Source organism: Paramormyrops kingsleyae, unplaced genomic scaffold (assembly GCF_048594095.1).
Source record: "Paramormyrops kingsleyae isolate MSU_618 unplaced genomic scaffold, PKINGS_0.4 ups273, whole genome shotgun sequence".
In the NCBI taxonomy this organism is placed as follows: domain Eukaryota; kingdom Metazoa; phylum Chordata; class Actinopteri; order Osteoglossiformes; family Mormyridae; genus Paramormyrops; species Paramormyrops kingsleyae.
Window position 1 is genome coordinate 1 of NW_027326210.1, and position 27425 is coordinate 27425.

Sequence of the window (27425 nt, forward strand, 5' to 3'; positions counted from 1 at the left end):
CATGCATACACAGGATAATGTCACAAGAACAAAATGTAGCATACTGTTAGAACATGTGCAGCATATGTGAAACATAGGGCACATACAGCAACATATCAGGCAGTGACAATGTGAATTAACAAAGGCTAATCTCTTTAATAGTTCAACAAGGAGGTATCTCCTCATTTCTGTACCATTCAACTTCCACACTGATAAGCCCTTCTACGGTCTCTCTGATTTTGGAGTTTACTGTAGCCTATATGATTTACGTGTTTTTTTTTTTTTTTTTAGTTATATGCCGTACACTGGTGTAAAATGTCTAGAAGGTATGACGGTATAAAAAACAGACACTGCCCAAGCCTAGTTCTAGCACACCTTCACCTAGGCATATGAAAGGCCCTACTGCTGCTGCAGAAAACATCCTAAACACCATCATGCTTCCCCCTCTGAAATTTACTGACTTCTTCACTTTCATTGAAATCTTTCCCCAGTTCGACACTTTCAACGCTGGCATGAATTTTGGACCAAAACTCATCTGTCTACCAAATGTACTCCTCAGCAAAGGTTAGTCTAGCCTTTTTATTCTTCTTGCTGATGAGTGGTTTGGTCACTGTGAGCTTTCAGTCCAAATTCCCTCTGGCAATGAGACCCTGTCGAGACAAATTCTTGCCCTGTCCAGCATTGAATCAGCAAGCTGCGGTGTTGAACCGATCCCTCACCAAGAGTCTCCATACTATCCTGTCCTGTTCTCTCACAGGTCCATCTTACGTGGGTGACGTGCCTTTTTCAACACTTGAATGACTTGATTTCTTTGTACAGCTTCAATATTGGAGATTAAGTAACTTCTCTTCCAGTGGGCAAGAGGGTCATCTATCAGCCTTCAGAATCTGATGTTGCAGGGTGTCATTCACCTTGGAGAGGTCGGCCATCTTGTAAAATGCCTACTAATGTTGTCAAATAGATTAGGATTGGCAGATATTTCACATTGCAACCGAAGTAGAAGCAAATAACTTGTTCTCTAATTTTGATCATAAGCCGACTTCAAATTTCTTGTTTAAACCCTTTATGTTGTGATCTGGGATAGTTTTCACTGAAGTACAATTAAAATACATTTCCTCTATTCATGGTAAGATAACAGCAAATTCAGATAAGCAGTCATTTTGCAAATTACAAGAATGTCAAATTTAATTTTGGTCAGTGCTGTATATAAGCTGCGCAGACAAAAGCAAATGGTGCTTAACACATGTGGCTGTAGGAACCCTCACATGGAAAAACTGTTGACCTCAAACAGTGACAGGTTCTGAGGGAGATGTAAACAGAACTGGCAGGGAGTGACACAAGCAGTGTGTATGTTTGTGACGAAGATGTGGGCAGACAATGAAGGGAACAAAAGGAAGACAGATGAAAAACACCAGAGTACGAAAAGTGGACACATTTGATCCAGCACGTTTTTACAGCTTCCAGATTTTTGTTAATGTTTATATAAAAAAAAGCCTAAAGAGTTTGAAGCCACAGGTTGTCAAGGGTCCTTTTTATTGTAGTATTGTAAATGTGCTCTGTGCAGGGAAAAAGCAACCACTCTGGAAAGCTACTCAGTATACAGCATGATGGTGTCAGATATTTACATTGTTTAGGGCTCATACTAGAATAGGGCCACTTTAATTGTACCGTTAAAGAAGGCACTTACTCTGAACCAATTCAGCGACTCTGCAAAATGCTACTCCACAGTGCCTAAGTCAACTAACGCAGGGAGTAAGAGGTGTGTTTCGGCATTTCACTGTATTTCCTACCAATTTGTCACTTTCATTAATGACACCTGCTTAAAGGCATGCAGATGCCAGCGGGACCATGAATGTGGATGGCAAGAAAAATACGCATGAAATTGCTGAAAAGGCACGACTGAGAATCAAGAATAAACTTTAAAATGCAATCATATATTGCAATAACAGGTTTTAGAGATATACTATAAAAGTGAATGATTCTTTTAATAAAAATCATCAGAGAAACAGGTGTGCAAATTCAACATGTCTGACGTGAACACGCAAGTACTGCAGATTTGTCTACATCAACCTGTCAGTTCCCCTCAAAGCCCGGAGATTGACCTCACGAGAAGGGCATAGACAAAGGGGTCAAACTGGGTTCAATCTGGTACATTGAGGGTCTGGTTGTCCTACTGAACGTAACGTCATATGCCATATATGACGCTAAGGCTGGATCACACATGCTTGGCTAGTAACTGTGATGAACTTTTTATTAGCTTGGTGCTGCCTACACATGCGGGTGTGGCAGCACAACATCAGAGTGCCCCAGAGCTGCAGAAACACCAACAGCGTTGGAAAACATGCAATAAAGCTTCTGCTTGGCGGTTACATTCCAAGTTGGTGTGACTAAGCAAGTTTAAACACGGAAGATAGCCCCCCCCCCACCACCAATTGGCCAAAATAAATATGTACCAATCTAAAATGTGGCAAGCTTTTCAACTCGAAATTATTACGGCACTGTGGGAGGACATTTCCATTGGCTGTCCAGCGTAACAGGAACTAAATGTGTGCAGTGCTCATCCTTAAGTGAGGCTTCCTGAGCTAAACCTGCACCTTTGCTCACTCCACCCAAATATATCTGTCTAATTATCCATCTTCTCAGAGGTTACACTGAAAGCATCAGTGCTGATGGGGTAAGAAAGGTCGCCTGGGGGTGTCAGGTGGTCCCCGTTTTGGGGGGGCACTAAAATAAGAGCGCATGGGTGGGAGTAAAGTAGGCCCAGAGTGTGTTCCATAGGGAGGGTGAAGGGGCCCAGGGGACCGGGCAGGTAACTGGGAAGGGGGGACCCTAGGCCAGGAAAGGGCAGTGGGAGGGGGGCGGCACCCCTGACCACCTTCCATACCGCTGCCTATCCAGGGAGGAGGGCCTCCATGAGCCACACTGCTTCTACCCCCCACAAATGCTCTCTGTTCTGCTCTAGGGGGAGTAGGTGTGCCACACTTCTGGCCCTGGCCAGGACGGGGAAGGAATTGTAGGGGTGGTGGGGGCAGTGTGGGAATTGGAGGCAGAGGCTTGTTGAAAAAAGCAGATGGTGGATGCTGAGGTGGGGCTTCACCTGTGCATGCTGCAGGCTGCCTTCCCTCACGGGGGGGCTCTGGGGCAGGCAGGGGAGCACCCCGTCCTGTGCGCTCAGCCAGTGAGGACAGACCCTCCGTAGAGCAGCCACTGCTCCAAATGCCCGCCTGTCTGCATTCAGCTTCTGCCCCCACACTAGGAGCAGTGGTAACCCACGTCTCAATGCTCTGGCTATGCTGCTGAGACTCTGCCCGCCAGGCAGGGGCGCCACTACCTCCTCGCCCGGCCAGCCCTGCGGCAGGCTGCTCCATCTCCTCGTCCTGCGTGGGCGTTCCTCCCTCTTCGTCCCTCAGGGGGGTGCCTTCTGCGTTCTCAGCGATAGGCAATGGGCTCCCCCCACACAAGGTCGACCCATTTAGAGCAAAGCCAGGGTTTCCTTGAAGGAACTTTTGTATTTTGGCTTCCAAATTTGAGGGAGGGGATGACTCAGTGGGGCTGGGCTCCTGCTCCTTGCCCTGGTCACCCGGGGCTCCGGGTTGTAGGCCAAGTGGCACGACACAGTCCCGACCTGATGGAGAACACGAATCCTTAGGGGAAGCACGGCTGCTGCTGACTGGGGGTGACACAGACACAGAACCTGGGGCCACAGAGGAGCCCACAACTGGAACCTGCTGAAGGGATGGCACATCTGAGGAAAGACAAGGTGGAAGACATGCTGCTCATAAACAAAGCCACAAAGAGCTAGGTGTGGAAAAGACCCCCCCCCAAAAGGACGGGAGAGGCATGCACTCACCCTGCAGCTCGGCACCGCAGCCCTGTGTCCTGGAGAGGGCACTCAGGAGGCCCTGGGGGCTGGTGTCCACACGGGACAGCAGGCTGGCCAGGGAGCCACTGGCAGCAGGGGCGGGGGCAGGGCCACGAGCAGAATGGGGGCTCTGGAGAGGGACAGAACCCATTCCTGAGAGAGAATGACAGCATATCTTTAAAGCAGGTAAAAGCAAGACACGCCCACACACCCCTTCACATTCAGAGACTTGACATTCACGGATTCACTTATTCGTGAGTTGGCCATGAACAATTAAACAGGAGTATTTCTGGAGCCTGCTGAAAGGTCGCAGAAACACGACCATGATACATAAACCAAAAACAATATTGAAAACGACTTGGATCACATAAAATCATATAATATAGTAATATTAGTAATACATGATATGTTAGTGTAAATGCATACAGTATCTTTTAACATTAAAGTATTGGCTTGGCGCTTCTTTGTCTCAGCAACCAGCCTTACTCATGTGTTAGCCGCCTTTGTGACAGTGAAATATCGCATTTCTCGCAATAACTTTAAAACTTTTCAGTGCTAGTAATTTTGCGTATATATATAAAAATAAACAGATAAATCTAACGTGCATCTTTAGAAATTGGTAGTAAATAGACTCAAAGTTTATTCAGGCTAGCAGACTATTGAGGAAGGGAGGGAGGGACGGACAGACAGACAGAGAGACAGACAGATCTCACCAGCACCCTTCATAGCAGAGGTGAGGCTGCTGAGGATGGAGCTGATCTTGCCCAGGTCCACGTTGGCTAAGCTGAGGGGCGCTGTCAGTGCAGGGGCACTGGGAGGCAGAACATCATGTGTGCTTTTAGCCGCCCTGGCTGGCAGTAACGTCTGGGCACTCGTGGGGAGTGGCTTCTCCATACGCTGCTCAACTATGGGCATATCAAAGCAGCTTCAATCCAAGGCTCACATTTTGGTCCTCTTCTATCACACTTCTATCATACACATTGTGAAATGATTACCCAGGGCACCACAGCGTACTGTCCAAGCTTAAAAGGAGGATACTTCAGCAATTAAGTTGTGAGCTGAGCATCAAGGCCCTTTGGCCCCTCGACATGCACAGTGGTGCAGAATTGACATCATGGTCACTGGCCCACGTCCTCAATATGCTGGTTGGCATTTTACAGTATACCTTCATAAGAATGTAAATTCAGAATAGAAGGGAACATTGAAGGACATTAACCTGCCTATATCATGACTACCACTACTCTAGAACATGTGGTCATTTAAAAGCTTACATTAATTTTGTGTACTTGTATCCAAGACATTAATTTTTAGTAAAATGTCACTTAGACAAAGGCCAATTATACTACAGTGGTACCTCAGAACTTGAACTTAATCCGTCCAGAACTCAGGATCGAACCCTAAAAAGTTCGAGTTCTGATCAAATTTTCCCCATAAGAAATAATGGAAAACCAATTAATTGGTTCCCAGCCTCCAAAAAATTACACAGAAATGTTTTTTTTAGCATTTAAAAAAAAATGAACCGGATAAAACAAGAGCATATACTGCACTAAACACATCTAAGCACATTTATCAAAACAGTAATTTGTAAAGTAAAAAAATAAATGTATCCAAACAATGTGTCCTTCCCCGATAGTCTGCTCCTTCCGAGTGCCACGCCCCCTCGTTAACCCTGTGTGGAATCCCTGTGTGATCACCTGTTTCTGGTTGTTTTCATTAGTCCTATGTATTGCATCCGCATTTCAATTTGTTTCCCCAGTCCGGTCATTGTATTGATTGTCTGCGTTTTACTTGCGTTTTACCTGCCTTACCTGTAATTAAACCCTATATTCCCCAACACCCTGACGTCTGCGCCTTTGTCTCCGTTCCGTCCCCGCTCGGCACGATTATATTATTATAATTAAATGTATTAATGGTTTATTATTCATATTAAAATAATAAGAAATCTTTATTTTTAAATGTATTTATTATATAATAATTACTATTACTGTCTGTCATTGTCTAAATATATGTATTCAGCTAGTGTAAACATGCACGATGTTATCACGGCGAATGCAAGGCTGAACTCTGTTTCCACTGAGAGACATGCCGCGTGACCCATTTCCCCAAGCGAACAAGTTCTCTTAGATCGGCGTTCACGGTTTGACTTCTGAGATTCAGATCGAGCTCTAGGTATTTCTTTTTCGAACTGGTTGGTTAAGAAATTCGAGTTCAAATGAGTTAGAGAACTGAGGTACCACTGTAGCTAGCTCGCTTGTAAGATAACGTTAGCTAGTTCACCGGAACGGTACACCTCCGATTCCTCTAACGATTCATCCGGACTTTTCGTGTCACACGAAATGACGTCATATGCCGCGACTTGGAGTCCACATGATGGAGCACAGGAAGCGGTCCAGGGCATGGCTGCATTTTACAAAGAAGGATGACCTTTGTACAGTGTGAAACCAATGCAAAGCCGTTGTCACCTCTAAGGGTGGTAACACTAGTAATATGCTTAAGCATTTAAGCTGAAAACACGGCATTACATTTAAAAATTGCCATGTGTTTGCCACTCCGTGGTCTCCATAGTCGCGGGTAACTTTAACTGCAGTGCCTTAACCTACAGGTACATTTTCTGAAACATAAATTATGTATACATGTGTTTCATCCATTTTAGAAGATGATGAGCAGGGTGGCAGCGATATCTCCGAGGCAGCAATTGCGTCATGCCCGGAAAAACAAAACCTGTTCATGCTAGCTTTCCAGGCAGTGAAATGTAATGAGGAGAGGGTGAACGAGTGCCACCAGGCTGAGACAAAGTTCGTGGTGAGAGGTTTGCATCCTTTCACCACAGTAGAGCAAAAAGCTTTTCAGTAGAAACTGGTAGTGAAATGCTTTCATTAGTAAGTTTAACATGTTAAAGTGTTAAGAAGATGGCCTGGTTTTGTGGTAATGTGCCTGTGTGCTTGTCACTACAGTGTTACAAGAAATATTGGTACCACTTTACAATAAGGCTCCCCTTTGCCACTTATAAATGGCAGTAACTCATTAATAAAAAGAAAACTGTGGTATAACTGGTTTATAATTGTTTATTAATGATTTACTAAGTGCTACAACCTAATTTATAACCTACTTATAAACCATTCATAACCCCTTTATAAGGGTAGCTTTATTGTACCAAAATATTTTTATTTTAATTTATTGTTCATGTCACACTACAGCTTACACTGATTATATGTTTAAATGGACACAGTACAGTCATTATAAGTAATGCAAAGCTATTGCTAGGGAACACAAAACTATTTCAAAAATATATTTTATCACTCTGACCTCTCCGGGACACTACAAAAGTGACTTTGAACGGGGTTGTGTCTGTGCTCTTGGCAAAGGCAATTAATACTTCTGTGATGGCACCATTACTGCAGAGAAGTACTCTTAGTTTTCAGAGCAACATATGCTGCCATCACGACGACATCTTTTCCAGGGACGCCCATGCCTTTTCAACAAGAAAATGCAAAACCAAATTCTGCACGCATTACAAAGGCATGGCTGCAAAACATGAGGGTATTGGTACTGGACTGGCCTGCCTGCAGTCCTGACGTGTTCCCAATACAGAACGTGTTGAGAATTTGCAATAACAACCCCTTATTGTTGTATACCTCAAGATGTGTTTGCAGGAAGAATGGGAAAAAATGCTGAACACCTGAAATGCTTCATTGCTTGGTATCCTCAGTGCCAAAACATCTTTTAATTGCAACATTACAAATTGGCAAATTCTTTATTGTCCCAACTTTTTTTGGAATGTGTTGTAGGCCTGAAATGCAGAAATGTATGTATATTAACAAATTAAGTTGATCAGACAAAACCTTATGGTGCTGCTGTCTGCAATGAAATAAAAGTCAATTTCAGTATCACTGCTTTTTATCTGCATTTTCCATATGGTCCCAACTTTTTCTGATTGCGGGGGCATTTCTGCCTGTAGACCTGAGCTGCCCACGGAGCAGAGTGCCCGAGCCACTCACCTATGATAGCTGTGCCCTCTGGCTCCTCTCCCTCACACAGCTCCATGTCTTCCACATCCCTGTTGTCCCACTGCCCATGTGCAAGGTTGCCCGTTGACAGGGCGCCTCCCAGGACACAGCGGCTCCCACGATCCCTGGGCACTGTCTCTGGCGCTGCCCCACCATTGCCATGGGAGGGTGACTCAGAGTCAGTAGGGGACGGCGCATCTTCCAAGGGTGAGGGCACAGGCGAGCTGTCTAAATTTGGAAGTGTTGACTTGAGAGCATCCAGCTTCTGCTTCAGGTTTGAAACACGGCTGGCAAAGGAAGTGTAGGCCTGTTGGGAAGATTCAGCTTAGACAATATGTGCAAGGTTGGCCATTCAGAACACCTCACATTACATTTACTACTTTTAGCTGGTCTCCAGCTAATGTTAATGATAAAAGTCACTCATCTACTCAAATAAGCACTAGGGGGGGAAAAAAAAAAAAAACAGCTTACTTTTGCGATGATCTTGACCTCCCTGTACTGCATCTCATAGAATACATCTGCATTGTTCAGCCACTCCAGCAGGTGGTGCCCTTCCTTCAGTTGCTGCTCCAGGAAGCCCACAAACTCCTGTACTTTTCTATTATCATTGTCAAAGTCCCTGGAAAACTTCTTACCACCTTCCTTGTCTGAAAGACAATACATGGCAAAAAAAAAGACTGAGCTTACTCAAACAAACTGAACTGTAAAGAAAGATCACAGCTTGCGATGGCAATTTAATGTGCAATAAACATCTCTGCTGTCACATGAACGAAAGAGAGAAAAGGCCACACCCTTTAGCCTCTTAAAGGCGCTGGTGCTGCAAATGTCCATTTTCAGGGCAGCCAGCTGCTTCTCCTTCAGCTCAGCTACCTGCTGTGAGTTCCTGTATGCTGAGAGCTGCTGCCTGAAGGCCTGAGGCTGCAACAGGTACATGAGGCACAATCACAGTAGGGGAGGGGTTACAGCAGGTACAGGGGGCACAGTCATGATAGGGGAGGGGTTACAGCAGGTACAGGGGGCACAGTCATGATAGGGGAGGGGTTACAGCAGGTACAGGGGGCACAGTCATGATAGGGGAGGGGTTACAGCAGGTACAGGGGGCACAGTCATGATAGGGGAGGGGTTACAGCAGGTACAGGGGGGCACAGTCCTGATAGGGGAGGGGTTACAGCAGGTACAGGGGGCACAGTCCTGATAGGGGAGGGGTTACAGCAGGTACAGGGGGCACAATCCTGATAGGGGAGGGGTTACAGCAGGTACAGGGGGCACAGTCCTGATAGGGGAGGGGTTACAGCACGATAAGGCAGGGCTAAAATATGCAACCTTAATTTAAAAGAAAGAACCTTACCACAAATTCTGCTACAATCTTGGCCTTTAGAGGGGCTTTGGAGTTGACTGGCACTGTAGGACAAGAAGCAGGAGGCATTATCCAGTATAGGTTTTTAAAAATTTGGTCTCAAGTTTACTGCCACTGTTTTTGCATGAGCACAGCATGCGATCTGCGAGACAACCATATCATTCTTGTCCTTTCCGTTGGACTGATTCATAGACTGTGTGGCACATTTGAAAGAAATTAAGAAAAAATTGAGTGAAGAGGAGAAAAGCAAACAAGAACTGGTCACAAAAAGCCATTCGTACTCCGTTGTAATTAAATATTTTGTATTTTAAAATTACGAGCAAAAGCAAGTGATTTGTCGGCACTGCTTTGCCTGTTGCCACAACTCGCAGCAACACTAAGTTATTTGACAGACTGTTGGTAGATAAGTTAAAGGTAGATAAGTTCTACATTTGGCTAACTTGAATGTCTTCTAAGATGTATTTGCTTTGCAGTTGTGCTGTCGCGATATTCAAGTTCTGCTTTGCAGTACTGACAGACAACTGCAGTAAGCAAGTTTAGTCAAGTAATCGTGACAGCTCTAGTTTGTAGTAACAGTAGTCTTTTAAGCAGTCAAGCTGGTTTGTATAACTGAGCAGCCTGAGTTCTTTTTGGCTGCTCTGTCACACTGACCTGCAGGGGTCCCTTTATTGGCCAGGCTGGCTCTAAGGTCCGAGATCAGCTCCTGGGGGTAGATGTTCCTCTCGGACCAGATAGTCAGGATCCTCTCCACAGACTTGCGCACCTTTGACTCCCTGCCATTAACAAATGGAAGTTGTACACAGTGAACTACAGGACATTCCCAGTATGCATGGCACTCCATGTCTCTATACATCTAAAGTGTCTTCGACTTTATGTTAGCCAGGGATGTGCAACAGGGCAGCAGTGGAAGCAGCAAGTGAAGCACTTACCGCACCAGTAGAGCTGCCTGCGGAAGCACCTCAGCAAAGGATGTGCGGTACACAATGGCGTTCTTCCTCTTGCAGTTCTGGATCACATCGTTGGCAAGGTAGAACAGGTTTAACCTGTGGGCAGTCGCCGCTGAGAAGGGATTGTGGGGACTATTAGACAACAATGGCACAGCGTGGCCGAGGGCGGGCCGGATCCTCACAAACATGACTGTGTGCTCAAATGTGAGCCATTAAGCAAGGAACAGACCCAACTGGTCAACATTTTGCTAATATGAATAAAGACAATATGTGGAAAACATGACAGACCAGTGTGTGTTTTTCAGCACTAACATTTTAAAAGGGTTCAACGTAAATTTGAGGTTGCTGTAGTCAATTAGAAGCAGTACTGACTAGGGTTGGGTACCGAAAACCGGTGCCAATACGGCACCGGTACCTATATAACCGGAATGTACCGGACCGAAACAAAACGCTAATTTCGGTGCCACTTAGATGCCTGAACTGTCGATTGAAATATTTGTTCTCTGGGGCTATGATGACACAGTTGTAATAAGCATAAGATTCATCAACACACACGTGACATCATCAGGAAAGGGGGCAGCGTGTGGCTCAGTGGGCTAAGCCGTGTGCTTGTAATCACAAGGTCGCCGGTTCAAACCCAGCCTCAGCACGTCTGCGGGTCCTTGAGCAAGACCCTCAACCCCCAGCTCCCTGGGCGCCGCTACAGGTGGCTGCCCTTCGCAGACCCGGGCCCCCCGGGAGGGAGGCGTAAAAACAATTGATCAATAAAGTATCAATTATTATTATTATTATTATTATTATTATTAAATGAGACCATCCGAGATGCGCGTGAATGCAGCAACTAACGTTACACTTGCTCTGACCGCAGCAGGTGGTCTACCGCTATCTTAGCTTGCTAAATTAAACAACTTTTGTTAAAATGCCTAAAACTAAACGATCGAAAGTGTGGCTATATTTCACAAGAAAGGATTCCAACACCGCGGCGTGCAGCAAATGTTTTACAGCAGTTGCGTGTAAAGAGGGAAACACATCAAATTTAATGAAACATTTGAGGGTACACGGAATAAACTTAAAAGCAGAGGGATGCACTGTGCTTGACAGCTTGCGGACAACAGCTGGCACGAACGGTGTGGATAACCCCAGCCCGTCATACCAACCGTAGCAAAAAGGAGTCCACCGATTATGATGACGACAGCAACCTTTCCGCAGGTTAGTAGTAGGCTAACGTAATGTTAAATTAACATTACATAGGTGGCTTATGTTTTGTTGTTGTTTTTTGTATTTACATATATATTCATATATACTTTAAACTTTTAATATATTGTTCAATTTTAAGCATTCAATTTTTTGTTCAATAAAAATGTATTCTTGAGTCATCCACCATCATTTTGTGGCTTTTGTAAAGTATCGGTTCAGGCACCGTTTTGGCACCGGTACCGTTTCAAAAGTATCGATTTGGCACCGGTATCGAAAAACCACCAAACGATACCCAACCCTAGTACTGACTGCACCTGGAAGTTCAAGATGTGTCAACCTTTACAACAAGCCAGAAACAGCAAACACAGCTCAGTCATTAGTGCAAGTGAAGTAAGCACTGAATACCCAATGACAGCAAAGCCTGCAGCAGGAGCCTATCCATTTTTAGATACCACTCCAGCATGCAGGAGGAGAGCAAGTCACCACAGAAACAGCAGTGGCAGGAAAGATATGAGTAATACAGTTTACATTAATTTTGAGGCAGTGAATACCAACCTAAATGCAGACACTCGTCACCTACTGACCAAGTTCTGTTCCTACTACAGATGTCCATTTAGATTTTTTTGTTATCAATAGTCACCATGTGTTAATAGACTATTAACAGTTAACCAATGAGAAAAACTATATTGAATGGAAGTGGGTCTGTCACCAAATTCCAAAATACCTAAACAAAAATGTTTTAAAAATTATAAGTACTTTATTTTTTCAAGAGCAAATACTTCATGATTTATGTAAATAATCAAAAAAAAAAAACATTTACAACATGAACCAAACATTTAATCCTCTAGCACAAAGTGTAGGAAAATATTGTAAAACTCAAATGAACTGAAAGTAGCTAGAACTTAACATATAGCATGGAGAATGCTGTAACAAAAATCATCTTTGTATTGGGTATACTTAATCTAGCGTAATTAATGTTAACAAAAGGGAAAGTCATCACATTCACATCATAATATAAAAAAAGAAACATAGCTTATATATAATCTCATTTTCCTATGCTTTCACCGCTTCTTTTGGCTTGTTTAATTTTTTTCCACAAACTGCAAATTTAGCTGTAGCCTGTAGGCACCTGGAGTTAGATGCACGTGTTGACATGCTCTCATGAACGGATATTATAACATTTTTTTTAACCGTTTAACTGATAGTATTAATTAAATTCTTAGAGGTTAGCAGTTAAATGGTGAATTATGAACTCCCCTAGTTCCTATGACTAGGTCGTTAAGCGAATTATTCGATAATCGAGGAACCGTTTCTTGCCCACATTTCAAGCATACTGTACTGGTAGTGAGCTTGTGTCAACCATCTTTTCATATTGTTTACATTTTACCTTTGAACCATTTAAAACATTTTTAGTATATTAATAAATGTTTACATAGTAGTGTACTATATGCTGTAATGAACAATGTACTGTTCCCGGTACGTGTTTTCTCCACATGTGACAGGTGAAAACCTATGAGTGAAACTGTAATAAACAAAACACAGACTTAGGAGATCTCTTTGTAAGTTACAACAAGCTGGTTGATAAGTGCTAACAATCATCAGAATTACAATTAAATGATATGCTAACATACACTATATTGCCAAAAGTATTGGGACACCTGCCTTCACAAACACATGAACTTTAATGACATCCCATTCTTAATATATAGGCTTTAATATGGAGTTGGCCCACCCTTTGCAACTATTGGCGCTTTTCCACTGCATAGTACGGCACAGCACGGTTCAGTACAGCTCACCTTGGTTTGGCTCAGTTCGGCTCGGTTTGCATTTCGACTGCAGTTTAGTGCCGCTTTAGAGTGGGCGGGATTATTCACGTGTCGTTATAGTTGCGCCGCCTCTATTGCCGTGACATCATCGTAAATGCGCCACAAACAAACACACAACAATGGAGCATATCGACGGAATGGTGTTCTTCATTTTCGGCATGTGGATGTTTTTAACAGCAAGACCATTTTTAGTTAAAACAAAATGGTGCGTCCGAACCTTCGCTGGCTGTGCTAAAAATCTAGCGGGTCTGTTGTGTCTCGTGTCGCAAGTTCAGTGACGCAGTAATGACGATTTTCTCCGGCCAATCAGTGACCAGTAGAGTTTACACGTCACGTTTTGGTAACGGTTCGGCGCGCTTGGAACCTCGGCTGAGGTGGTACTAAAAAAAGGACCAGGTACCAGGTACTGTTCCCAGTGGAAAACCCCCCAAAAGTGAGCTGAACTGAACCGTGTCGTGCCGTACTATGCAGTGGAAAAGCGCCATATAAGAGCTTCAACTCTTCCGGGAAGGCTGTCCACAAGGTTTAGGAGTGTGTTTATGGGAATTTTTGACATTCTTCCAGGAGAGCATTTGTGAGGTCAAGCACTGATGTTGGACGAGAAGGCCTGGCTCACAGTCTCCGTTCTAATTCATCCGAAAGGTGTTCTGTTGGGTTGAGGTCAGGGCTCTATGCAGGCCAGTTAAGTTCCTCCACATCAGACTCGCTCAGCCATGTCCTTAAGAACCTTGCTTTGTGCACTGGTGCGCAGTCATGTTGTAACAGGAAGGGTCCATCCCCAAACTGTTCCAACAATGCTGGGAGCATGAAATTGTCCAAAATGGCTTTGAATGCTGCAGCATTAAGAGGTCCTTTCACTGGAACTAAGGGGCCAAGCCCAGACCATGAAAAACAACCCCACACCATAATCCCCCCTCCACCAAACTTTACACTTGGCACAATACAGTCAAGTACTGTTCTCCCGGCAACCGCCAAACCCAGACTCGTCCATCTGATTGCCAGACAGAGAAGCTTGATTCGTCACTCTAGAGAACACGTCTCCACTGCTCTAGAGTCCAGTGGCAGTGAGCTTTACACCACTGCATTTGACGCTTTGCATTGCACTTGGTGATGTAAGGCTTGGATGCAGCTGCTTGGCCATGGAAACCCATTCCATAAAATTCTCTACAGCATACAGGAGCTCATTCTCTAAAATAAGTCACTTGTACATATTACCTAATATATGAAACAAGTAAAAAAACGTACAGCCATTGCTTTCGGAATACGTAAGAAAAGTATATGAGACAGGAAAACTTTGCGCATGCCCATGCTTTACATGCCACTGCAGGTTCCCAATCCCACAAAAGAAAGCATTTACATCAAATTAAGGCAATGTATCAGAATAAGTTGATCACAAGTTCAGTCTAAACTGATATGGCATATCAAAATAAAACAACCTTCCCTCACCGACCCAAGTAAATCAGAGATCAGAACAAACAGAATAGAAACACCAAGCTGCCGTTTCTACGACCAAAGTTCTCATTCAGTGCAGGGCTGTGGAGTCGGTAGATAAATGCTCCGACTCCGACTCCTCAGTTTCTAAATCTTCCGACTCTGACTCCTCTGTATGTATATACTATGCTAAATGTATTTTCTACATCCATTGAAGGAAAGGAAGGCAACATACATGTCATTTCACCACAGAACTACTGGCTAGGAAGCCAACACTCTACTATAATGCCAGATTAAAGACAAACACAATGAAAACAAGGTTTCAAGGGTAGCGCATAGCGAAGGGGAGCCGACGGAGCTGAGAACACACCAGATGATTTTTCAGGCGTTTGACGCGTGATGACTCGTTGAACGGCCGAAAAATCGACAGTGCATCTGTAAATGTATGGGGGGCTTTAGGCTAGGTTCACAGTTCCCTGTAACAGTGGAACACGACAATGGAAAGCGGTGCCGCACCTTACCTGTGCATTACATCCCATATAGTGACGCATACAGTCAATGAAAAGCATGCTTCATGGTTACTTGACATGTTCGTTTTGTGGTAACATTATGCACTGCATGCATTGGGCTTTATTCTTACAGCAGAGAAGTAGTTCATTATGACTGTTTGTGAATTGGGACATTTCAACTTACTTTTTTAATTCCCATTTAAATTTAGTAGGAGTCGGAGTCGGTTAACTTTTTGCCGACTCCGACTCCAGGTACCCAAAATTGTCTCCGACTCCGACTCCTCGACTCCGACTCCACAGCCCTGATTCAGTGTACAATACTGACTGGTCAGAGAGCTGGTCCTAAGTCTGGGCAGTTGTTAAACAGGTAGGTCGTTAAATGAGGAGCATCTATCTTAAAGCCGGGAGATGATACTAGGGCTGTGCAAGATGATTATATTATTGATAGTCGACTATGTCAGGGTTCCCACTCTTTTTAAGGAATCATTTTCCAGGACATTTCCAGGAGCTTTTTCCGGAAATTCATGACAGGATCTGGTCATACAGTCATACACTTTAGTCGCAGGCTTAACGCCATTTTAATTTCTCTTTGATTATGCAGGGACTTAGTGCCACCGATATGCTAAATTACATAAAGGCAACACCAATTAATGCACTGATGTATAATGGAGTTGTTTGACCTCTTTTTGTTACACACTGTTTTAAACTGCAGAACTCTTTTAAAGAAATTGTGGAAAACTATCCAAACACTGGCATATACAATTCCATAATGTTCAGTATAGAGCTGTTGATCACACCATGAAATAGGCTACCATAGTGACCTAACTTCAGTAAAAGTTACTTGCATAATGCATATTACATTTTATGTCATTGTCTGTATCTAATAAATTTATGTACAATGTTTGTATTAAACAAAACTGCATAAAGCCAATTTATTGCCTATATCATGTGTATGATGGCTATAACACTAATATATGCAACAATTGGCACACGACAAAACAGAAAGTCAGAGTTAACTTTCAACTGGTATCTTTACTGGGAATACAGCAGCTGTACAATTTGCATAAGTCAATCAAAAAGATTATAATAAAGAACGTATCTTTGTAGGAAAAGGAGCTAAATACATCAATTTTAAATCATGATAGCCTTGCCATCAATTCCTGAGTTGAAAACTTGGTTAAACTAGAAAGAATACTAAGAACAAAGGATAACAGCCTGAACTCCAGTATATTGGGGGAAAACAAACAAACAAACAAACAAACAAACAATCTATAAGTCACTGTAGTGTAACCTATGAAAAAGGCATCTGGTGTAGGCTTCGGTTTGGAAAGAATACTGGTGTTGCTCTACCAACACCTCTGAAGACGATCCTTGAGGTCTGATAAAACTGCATCCAGACCAATGACCTCTTTCTTTTTATCAGCAACACTTTTAGGATAGGCATTAGATTTTGTCTAGATAATGGAATAGATATTAGATAATGGAAGCTAGCTAGAATAAGAAGGAGCTGTTAAGAGTAAACTGTCAGTTGCATCATATGCACTGTGGTCATACTTCCAGTCATGCACTCAGCAGAAATTTCAAGTGATGAACTGATGTTCTCTTGTTCTCCTGTCAGCTGCTGACAAGCTAGAGCAACAAGGGTCAAGACTCAAATATAATTGCCTATACATGTCTCAGTAGGTGGAGACATTGTGCAGCAGAGGCCACGACCTAGCTCAGCTGTCATCATATCTAGACTTACGAACAGCGAGCTGTTTCAAACAGAAAAATTAAAAAGCAAAAAACAAATAAAATTCCAGGACAAGATAGATTATTTCCAGGACATCAGGCCATTTCTATCAGTTTCCAGGTCATTTCAATAACTGGAAAATAACCCTAAAAATTTTCATGTTTTCCAGAACACGTGGGAACCCTGAATATCAGACAACTAATTCGCTGTCGATATCTGACAGTGACTAACCGCCAATTGTTGGTTTTGTTGGGGGAGTAGGCTTAGGTTACACACAAAGCAAGATAAGCATTTATAATTTAGCTTTCAGTCCAGCCTACTAGGCTACATTTCCAATCAACGTTAAAAGAAACATATGCATGCACACACAGACACAAATTCTTAGAAGACTTGACATCATTCATCCCAAACCTTATAAAAGAAAGTATTGCATGTATCCCTAGTCGGAAACCAACAGCAGCAGACATGGGCTGTGGAAAGGAGATGAATGTACCTCACACTTACTGTAGTGAGAAACAACAGGACTTTACATGCCACTATTCACTTCAGAGATCATACAACATGCTTGCACTTACAGCTCACAATATGTTTTTCAATTCCATTCATCTGCTGTTCCACTTTCAATACCAGCACCCAAATGACAGGGAATGTACCATGATTACTACTCTGTTCCCTGACAGCAACAACCCATCATGTTGGATGGTAAAGATTTATAACCTAAATTATCTAAATACAGTACTCTAAAAGATCAAAATTTGTTTTAAAGAGTTTTAAAGAAAGTAATGACAAAAAAGAAACATTATGGGATAAAATATTCCATTTATAGATTATATAGAAATAAACAGTAGTTGTTTGAAAGTTATTGGTTACACCAAAAGAGCAAAAATGAAGTTAAACTTTTTGCTTCATTGAAGAAATCTGTATGTATAAGGGTCACAAGGACTGCTTACTACCTCTACAGCGCTACTTCTATCAGTAACCAAATTAATTGTGTGTTGAAAACTAGTATGGTGATAAAGGGAAGGAAATTCTATAAGCATCAGCAACCATGCAAGAGAATGTGTACTCCAAATCCAAATAAATTTCAGCTCTTGCAATCTTAAGTAGGGTTGCCACTATCGATTATATCAAAAATTGAGTAATCCAGCAATTAATCAAGTGTCTGGGTGCAGATCTCATTTGTGAGGCTAATTATCCAGTGACACCTGGCTGAGGAGCCAGGGAAGAGTTGGCACTGTGTCCATTATTCTACTGTTCTGGGGTGGTATTGAAGAAGAAAAAAAAAAAAAACACGTGCATCACAAAATTGACACTGCAATGTCCATGGTAATCAATTATTTTCTCTTTTGTCTTTATATAAATCACCATCCTTCCACTGAGGACGCTGGAAGCTTTCAACAGACATGATACAGAAAGAGTTTTTGTGAAACATGTGACCACTGAATAATTGAAATCTGAATGTTAATAAAGAGAATAACAAAATTCCATTATTATTCCATTATTTTTATTATTACATCTTCCGCTGTTTGGCAATATCTTGCATTCCAAAGAGATGATATTGAGCAAAAATAAGTGATTTGTTGGCACAACCCACGGCAACACCAACTTATTTGACAGAATCTGTTGGTAGATAAATTCTGTTTGGCTATATAGTTAATTTTCAATTCCTAAACATCACAAAAACAGATATTGCACTGTAAATTTTTCCCAGTATCATTCATCTCTAATACACAATACATAAACAAAAAATAAAAAACAAAGAATTATTTGTTGCATATGTTGATTATGTACCATATTAACCCCATGAAAGATGATGTGGCTAAATGACGGGACTAACCTTTGTTTTAACAGCAATTACTTTGGCATACAGAAATCGTAGAAAGGAAATTCAGCAAAATAAAATTTAAGTGAATGCAATGACACAGACAGGGTAGGCTACTCCAAGAGGCTAAATGGGACATATCTATGGCTAACCTTGCATTATTGGGTGAGTCTGTCATACCCCAGTGTCTCCTTTGAAGAGGTATTTGCATTGCAGTCGTCCTGTGATTATATTTAAGTTATGTTTTGCAATACTGACAGTCAAATGCATTTACCTTAACTTTTAATAAGTACTTCTACGCAACTGAGGTTTTTGCTCTTTATTTGGACCCTCATCCATTATGCACCATCTTCCTACTGCCATATTGCCATGTTATCAAAAAGGCAAATTTTAATTGATGCATTTTAATAATTGAGTAATCTCATTTAAATCGATTAATCATGACAGCTCTACTTGTAAGCCACCTAGGCAAACAGAAATCATATGGTTATGCATCAAATAATCAGTTATGCAGCAGACATATTTATGAAATCTTATGATATAGAGCAATTTACAGAACACTGGGGGGTACTATGAAGAGAGATTACTGGCTTAGTGAGGTTTGTTAAAGTTATATTTTAAATTGATGCTTTGTTTGTTTATTTTAATGAAATTACCATTACGATTTCTAAAACACTACAACAAATGTTTTCCTTTAATATCACTAAGTAATTATGGGAGTACTTCAAATTATCACAAAACAAAAAGGTGGTTTTACACTTTCTATGGCACACCACAACGCTATGCATGACCAGCTAAAGACAAAACGCACAAGTCCTATTCTGGATGATGGACCACCAGAAAAGGCAAAGCCATAAATCTGTCTTCCTGCTACCTTAGAATCTCCTTTGAATAAGTGTTTGAGAAAATGTTTAGACTAGAATCTGGGCTTAATAGGTGATTAAAATTGTTAAAAATCGATTATATAAAACGATCAACTGATCAAATGGTTGATAGATTAATCCATAGAAAAATAGTTGTTAGTGGCAACCCTAGATGACTTTTAAATGGGATATACCGCCATGGTAATTTACGCTGCACAGCTAACCTGTTCCAAGCAGGTCCACAGGCTTTTGGATTAAAACGGGTGTATTCCCCATTATTTCACCAATAATGTATATACAAATCTCCCTTTCACTAAAATTGTAGCTTTTAAGAGCCGCCCTTTGACTAAAAAGTATGTACTGGTCATAACACTGATTTATTTTTTTATCCAATTTTGATCCAACTCGGTTCTGATGATAACCGAGCACAGCAGATATTACCTACCTCCTGTCTATCAAAGTGTGGCTCTTAGAGGGCAATCAGGGTTAATTAACTCAGCTCTAATGAGTTATAGTGCCTTATGCAAAACTCGCTTTGTAGACAGTCTCTGTGCCTCCATACAATGCCACAGCAGAATAAGTAACGCTTAGCATGCCAAAAAAGGCTTATCGCAATAAATGGACTTCAAGAGTAGCATCTTGCTAAATGTAGTTTATCTGCTAAAGAAAAGAGTGAAGGTATTTCACCACTGCATCAGTGTAGTGTATGTGTCATTCAATTATACTCAAGTTTCTGCATCACAATTTTTGATTTTGATGAAATTTGGCAAGGGAATATCAGGGCTAGACATAAGGATTTAGGAGGGCACAGCCACTTTGGCCTTGGCTATTCATATTTTTTCTAGGGCACAAGGCCATTAAGCCTGGGCACAAGGCCAAAATCTGGAGTAAATTAGCTAGTGTGCAGTGGTATTGTTTTTTGTGAAGTCATTGACAAATTAAAAATTTTAATTTGAAAAAATGTTTTTTTCATTTATTTAAATTTCATAGGACACCTCGGGCCTTGTGGAGGAATTTTATTTCCATAAAGGATGCATTTTTTTATTTTCAAAAAAGCAGAAACTTTCCAAAAAGGCATTGGGCCAATACTGAGTCACTAATTACCAATTACTGTAATTACCAAGTTTAGACAACCTACGCAATACGACCTTCGATTTGAGACAGAATATATACAGTATATATATTTATAGATATATATATAGCTTTATTTCAAAAAACAAAATCCAACAATAAAGGAGCCGTCAATATTTTTGTATTTGTTTGCTCAGAACACCCGTATTCTTTTAGTGTACATGACAATTGACTTGACGTTCGTTTTTTGCACACTGCACGCTACCAGTCCTATATCCTCCCAGCAGAGCTTGGTACTTCTCTGAGTCAAATCTGCTCTGCCTCGGCAAATGTTTTTTTACAACACCATCTGACACTTACCTGAACAAAGTAGATAATTTGCAACATTTTGCGGCAGTAGCCGCGAGTTCAGCTTGCTTTCTTTTACGTTCTCGATCTTTGCGAGGCATGGTGACAGCATAAGCAGCAGACGACAACTACACGATGATTACCGAAAAGGACACCTATCTGTTATTCGGAAACCGTCGGATGGCTTTTCCAATCAAAAACGTAACCCCCGATGATGCACCATTGTCATTGCTGTGGCTCCATAGTAGGCTGGACGATACATACCGTACCAGCCAATCATGCGACGAACACATGATCGTATTAGTCCAGAATTCATTGCGGTTCATTCAGTAGTTGGGAATTACGAGATGTGCGGGTCGACCTCGTTTCTCGTATCGAAGGTTGGGTTCGGGTTCAGTACAGATGCATCGATTGTTGACGAGGTAAAGTGGACCGTGTCGTGCGCAAGTCTTTTGTGTAATGAACGTTACTTTCGGTAAAAAGGGGGCATACGGCCAGACAAACATTAAAGGCAGGCCAATCTTGGCCGTAAGGTACTTCAATTTTGAGGAGGCGTGCGGCCAATTTTGAAAGGCACGACGGCCATTGGCCGCGGTGCCGCGGCTTATGTCTAGCCCTGGAATATCATCTACATCTGCAGTTCAGTTTTTTTTTTTTTTTTACATATTACCTTTCAGTAGAGCTGCCACTAATGACTATTTTTCTATCAATGAATCTGTCAAGCATTTTACTGATTGGTCAATTAATAGATTAATGTTCCTCCAGAAAATCAAACCAACCATGTCTTTTAAGCTAATTTTATTTTGACAACAGCATACTGTATGCAATTGTAGGGCTTTAGATAATGTGTTGTCTTGTTGAAAGACTGTACCAGGATGCTGTCTCAGGAGGGGTAAGACATGCGGACGCAGGATGTCATTGACATAGTGCTGTCAGTCATGGTCCCCCAAATCACTACCAGAGATGACCTGAAGTCATACCCTATGGCTCTCCACACTATGATGCCAGGAGTAACGGCAGTTACATTAGCAGGATTGGTCCTTTCCCCTCAACACTGCCATACGTGCACATGACGGTCATTCGCAGTAAAGCAGAACCGAGATTCATCGCTGAACATGGTACAACGCCACTCGTCATCAGTCCATGCCTTCCGGTTACGGCACCACTCCAAATGCAGTCGTCTCTGTGCTGATGTTAACAGCAGCCTACGCATGGGACAGTGAACCCATTGTCTGGCTGATGCCAGTCATCGAGACACGGTGTGGGATGACACAGGGGGTTGTACAGAGTCCAATACCTTCGTCCAGATGGCAGGGGCAGATGTTACGGGGTTCTGTAATGTTTGCCGCAAAATATCACGATCCTCCCTAGGTGTGGCCCGTCTTCAGCGACTAGAACCTTCACGATGTGTGTGGGTGCCCTCACACGCCCACTGGTTCCAACACCGGGTGACATCAGCATGCCCCACATGCTGGGCAATTGCACGATACTACTACCCGGCCTCATGCAAACCCACAATGCGACCCCTATGAAACTCCAACAGTTGCTGGTAATGCTGTCTAATGCATCTATGAGGCATCCTCTGTGTCTAATGACTAGACGTGCCAGTTCCTTGCAAATCGAATCATTAACATACCCATCGCTGGTCTGCACAGGTCCCAAATTACATCCAAATCAGACCATTACTTTGGGGTGCTTAACCTTTTTTTTCCCCCACTTAGTGTATATTACAAACATTGAGTGATATTAGAGCTGAAAAACTGCATTCAGAGATTCAAAATCAAAAAACCCACTTTCCTGAATATTTCAGTGTAGATATCCCCACATACTGTATATCCACATGCAAGAATACCTGAGAAGTATACCCGAAAGTGGTTTTGGGTTTAAACCTTAACTATAACAACAAGGTGAAGTTAACTTCACATTCAGTTTTCTAGCCACAATATCTTTCAACAAAAGCAAGCAACAAACCTTGGTTTTCCATATTTCTTCATGGGCCGAATTTTAATTAATATTTCAATTTTTCTATGTGCGGCTCATGTTCAATAAGAACATAAGAAATTTACAAACGAGAGGAGGCCAATCGGCCCATCAAGCCCGTTTGGGGAGAACTTAATAGCTCAGAGTTGTTAAAATCTTATCTAGCTCAGATTTAAAAGAACCCAAGGTTTTAGCTTGCACTACACCAACAGGAAGAATATTATATACTCTAACTACACGCTGTGTAAAAAAAGCGTTTTCTCAAATCCAGTTTCAAAGGTTCACCCGCTAATTTCCACCTATGGCCATGACCTGGAATCATTCTTGTAGCCCTACGTTGAACCGTTTCTAAGGCAGCAATGTGCTTTTTAAGGCAAGGTCACCAAAACTGCACACAATATTCTAGGTGGGGTCTTACCAAGGAACTGTATAATCTTAGCATCACATTCTTTGACAAACAGCCCAGCTGTCTTGTTTACAGTCACTGGCGGTGAATGGACACAGTGCATGTGTAATAAATACACATACACAGCAAAAACACACATAAAATACACATGGGGGGAGACAGGTATTCAAATATATTCGAACAAATTGCGAGACATGTGAAATTCATTCAAAACTGATTTTCAATAAAAGTGACTGCCCTACTATACAGACATTTACTTACGCCCACAAGCATATTAGCATGATAAGCATATTAGCAGTACAAGTAAAATATTAATGAGGCATATTGTGATGCTCAAAAGATAGCAATCTGTATAAATTTAGCATCTTTATGTTTATTAAATTGAGTTAGCTTATAGCTCATAGAAGCGTTGAGCATTGAAGTTGTGGTGAAGAGAGGGACAGCTCAGCAGCCGGAACATCTTTTAAGAGTGGATATTGTGTATAAACAAGGTTAAAAGGTGTCAATGGTGTGGCGGTACTTTTTGGAGTTTAAAGTCCAACATATTTTTTTCATAAATATTTGGTTATATTTCAGTTAACTAATTAGTTTTCATTTTTGTTTCAGCTTAAGATAATAACACTGGTCCCAGCAAGCCAAAAGTGCACAAACATATACACACTGGCAGAGTCAATCAACAAAGAATAAGCCCAGATCCTAGCCTAAACATTTTCACAACCACTTATTCTAAGGTGTCAGACAGGCAACTTTATGATGAGTGTATTTAGCAAGTATAAGGACAAAAAATATTAAAATGGTCTCCATAGTAATGGTAATTTAATTAACATAAATGTAGGCAAATAATAGGCAAAGCACCTATGGTGATTTTGCCTATTTTGACGGTCTATCAACCAGAATCACTCCTGTGCGTTTTATGTTCAAGAGCTTCTATATAGTGCAAATGTTACTGTGGTGAGGCATCAAAACTTTGCATAGTCTACAAACCACCTTTTTCTTTACTGATGACTTGAATTACTCCCTAAAAAAACAATATTGAAAAGCATTTGTTATAATGAACTCAAGCCTTTCAGAAATATGAAAGGTAATTTCATGAAAATAAAAATAATGTATTAATTTAAAATACTGACGTTTATTAAAGCTAAATTTATAATAAAATACATGTGTACTACTTGTAATAGGGCTGGGCAATTAATGAAACCAGCATTCAGAACCCCTAATCGATGTGTTAATTTACTGTTTTTTTTTATGCTGTTAAAATTTTATTTATTGTTAATATTGTCTACATACATACATACAGTTGCCTCACACCTCTGGGACCTGGGTTCTAGTCTCCGCCTGGGTTACGTGTGTATGGAGTTTGCATGTTCTCCCCATGTCGTCGTGGGGTTTCCTCCGGGTACTCCCGTTTCCCCCCACGGTCCAAAGACATGCTGAGGCTAATTGGAGTTACTAAATTGCCCATAGGCGTGCATGTGTTAGTGAATGGTGTGAGAGTGTGCCCTGCGATGGGCTGGCACCCCTGTCCTGGGTTGTTCCCCGCCTCGTGCCCGTAGCTTCCAGGATAGGATCCGAACCCCCCGCGACCCAGAAGGATAAGCAGTTTAGAAGATGGATACACAGACACACACACACACATATTATATTTATATTTATATATACACACACACACACACACACACACACACACACGATATTTAACCTAGTAAGTCAGTAGCCTAGCCTTCACTTAGGGCGCTTTTCCACCGCACAAAGTACGATACTTTCGGTACAGTACTTTCGCTTTTCCACTGACTTCTGGTCGAGTACCAGTACCAAAAGTTCCAGTACCGAAAGTGCCAAACCAGCTGGGGTACTTCTTTGGTACTTCGGTACTTTGGGGTGGGACTTACAAATGTATTTGCTGTCGTTTGGTTATGCAAATAGCCTGCCGCTGAAACACAAAATACACAGAGCGAACAGCAAGAAACAAAATAGAAAGCAGTAGAAACAAAAATATAAAAAAGTAAAACACACGCGAAACACCGAACAATGCTGCTTGAAAATCAAAAAACTTAAGCAAGACTACAGGAAAGTGAAGGATCATAACATGTTTCAATTTACGCCAGTGGAAAACAGACACAAAAAATAAGTACCATACTTTTGATACTTTATGGAAGTACCGAAAGTACGGTATCTGGTGCGGTGGAAAAGCGCCCTTAGTCGCATCATCTTATAATAGGGTAAATAATTTCCATATAATATTCACCAGTGTACGTTGTCAATGCACATCCTGGTTTTTGACTAATGAAAAGTTTCCAAATGATGAAAATGTTACCCATAAAATATCAAAGCCCAAATTTTCCCTTTCTAATTCAGTCCCTGGTTTAATTATAAGACGTTGTTGGAGTATACAAATGTGCCTAGCAAAACAATACCAAACCTTTGGCAGGTTAATCCTCTGCATTAGCTAGCTAAACAGCTAGCTAGGAAGGAAATATGAGTAAGATCTATTATTTAAATGTGACTGGGTCATCATTCAACTAATTACTTTAGAAATTTACAGAGTAATATTCAAATTTAAATACACAGACTAACATCTTCATCAATGGTCTTTCTTTGTTGCTCATGACATTGGGCATTTGAGATGTACCCAGGGTACAACCACCACCACAAATACTGGCAAACATACACACTATTTATGTTGTGCTGGTTTCCTCAGGACGTTCAAGCTTGCTCCCACATTATAAATACATGCAGTCAGGTGACTTGGTGTCTTTACATTCCAAAAAAGTGAGTAGGAGCGTGTGTATGAATGCCCTGTGATGGGCTGGCATCCTGTCCAGGAAGTTTACCTGTCTCATGCTCTGTGACCTGGTACAGGATCCAGGCCCTCTCTAGGGACCATGTATTGGATAATGCTTGCAAGACGGATGGATGGATGAATGAATAAATTACCTTAAACACATCCAAATGAAGGTCAACTTGTTACTTATGTGTTGTAAAAAACCATGAGGCATAGCTGACATCGGTGACATACCAACGTCACAAATATTAGGTCAATGTTTTTACACATAAAGAAAAGATGCTTTGACTCCAGCTACAGACTGGTGTTGCTAGTATCATATGGAGTAATCAAGATAATTCCCCCAAAGGTGGGTTACTGGGTAACCAGTCAAAGCAGACAGCACTGGCAACAACTTTGACAATCATACCTACTAACTAAACACATTTTACACAGTTTGAACTAAATTATCCTGCACCATGCCAGTCATACAACATAAAACTACTGTATACCAGCAGTAACACTGCACTGCACATACATGCATCTCTAGAAAGCAGACCAGACCCTCCTGAGACTTCAGACTTGCACGCTTTCTATTGTCAATTTCACTACCGTCTGTAATACCTTATCCTTACTGTATTTATCTACAGCATGACGGCTCCCCCACAGGGCTGACTCTTTAAAACGTGAAAGGGTTAAACGGTTTTCAAAACAGTAGTACGAAAGCTATGCCAACTGCCAACTCCGAGAAGCCGGAGCTGAATACGGCCGGCCCTCACCCCATCCCGGAGGCCGAAGCCCGATTTCCGCACCATGGTCTCACGTTAACGCCGGTTAAAGCCCGAGCGGTACCACCGGCGGATCGTTCACCGAAACCACACACACCTGCTTAAGCCGAATACCTTTAATTCACAAGAAATACCACAAGAACTCAGAAATAAATGATACACCACACACGGCCATTTAAACTAATCATACAGATAACTTAAACTTCATATCTATTAGCCAGTACAAACTACTGGTTACCTTAGCATTGCTAAAGGACTAGCGAGCGGTACGTGGAACTCACATTTCTTCAGCCATTTCATCCAGTGCCGCACGATTAGGTTGTAGTGCTTCTTGTTCTCTATACACCAAGCAGACAACCCCTGAATGGAGTCGGCAGTGTTTGACACTGCTTGGAATCGGCGGTCCAGAGAGGATTTGAAGGTTGCGGACGAAGCGCTAGCACAGCTCTCTGCTCCACTCCCGGCCGCCATTTTGGCCGCGCAAGCCAGCCACGCTGCGACTGGAGACCGAGGTGCAGCGAGCCTCGGCACACATCGCA

At 42.0% G+C, this 27425-nt stretch overlaps 1 protein-coding gene across 2 annotated transcripts; it reads right to left on the minus strand.

Moving 5' to 3' along the window:
* Nucleotides 1-1493: 1493 nt before the first annotated feature.
* LOC140577516 (regulation of nuclear pre-mRNA domain-containing protein 2-like) lies at nucleotides 1494-27425 on the minus strand. 2 transcript variants are annotated; one of them, XM_072708737.1, is made up of 10 exons: nucleotides 27168-27425; nucleotides 10135-10264; nucleotides 9857-9978; nucleotides 9197-9249; nucleotides 8640-8766; nucleotides 8320-8495; nucleotides 7840-8155; nucleotides 4555-4746; nucleotides 3830-3994; nucleotides 1494-3724 (listed from the first exon to the last, which is right to left on the minus strand). In XM_072708737.1, exons 1-10 carry the CDS (start codon nucleotides 27355-27357, stop codon nucleotides 2640-2642), a joined length of 2556 nt encoding a protein of 851 aa, XP_072564838.1. In that variant the 5' UTR covers nucleotides 27358-27425; the 3' UTR covers nucleotides 1494-2639. The 2 variants fall into 2 exon arrangements, with proteins under 2 accessions (XP_072564838.1, XP_072564839.1); XM_072708738.1 differs by having other exon boundaries at nucleotides 3474-3724; nucleotides 3830-3971; nucleotides 27168-27422.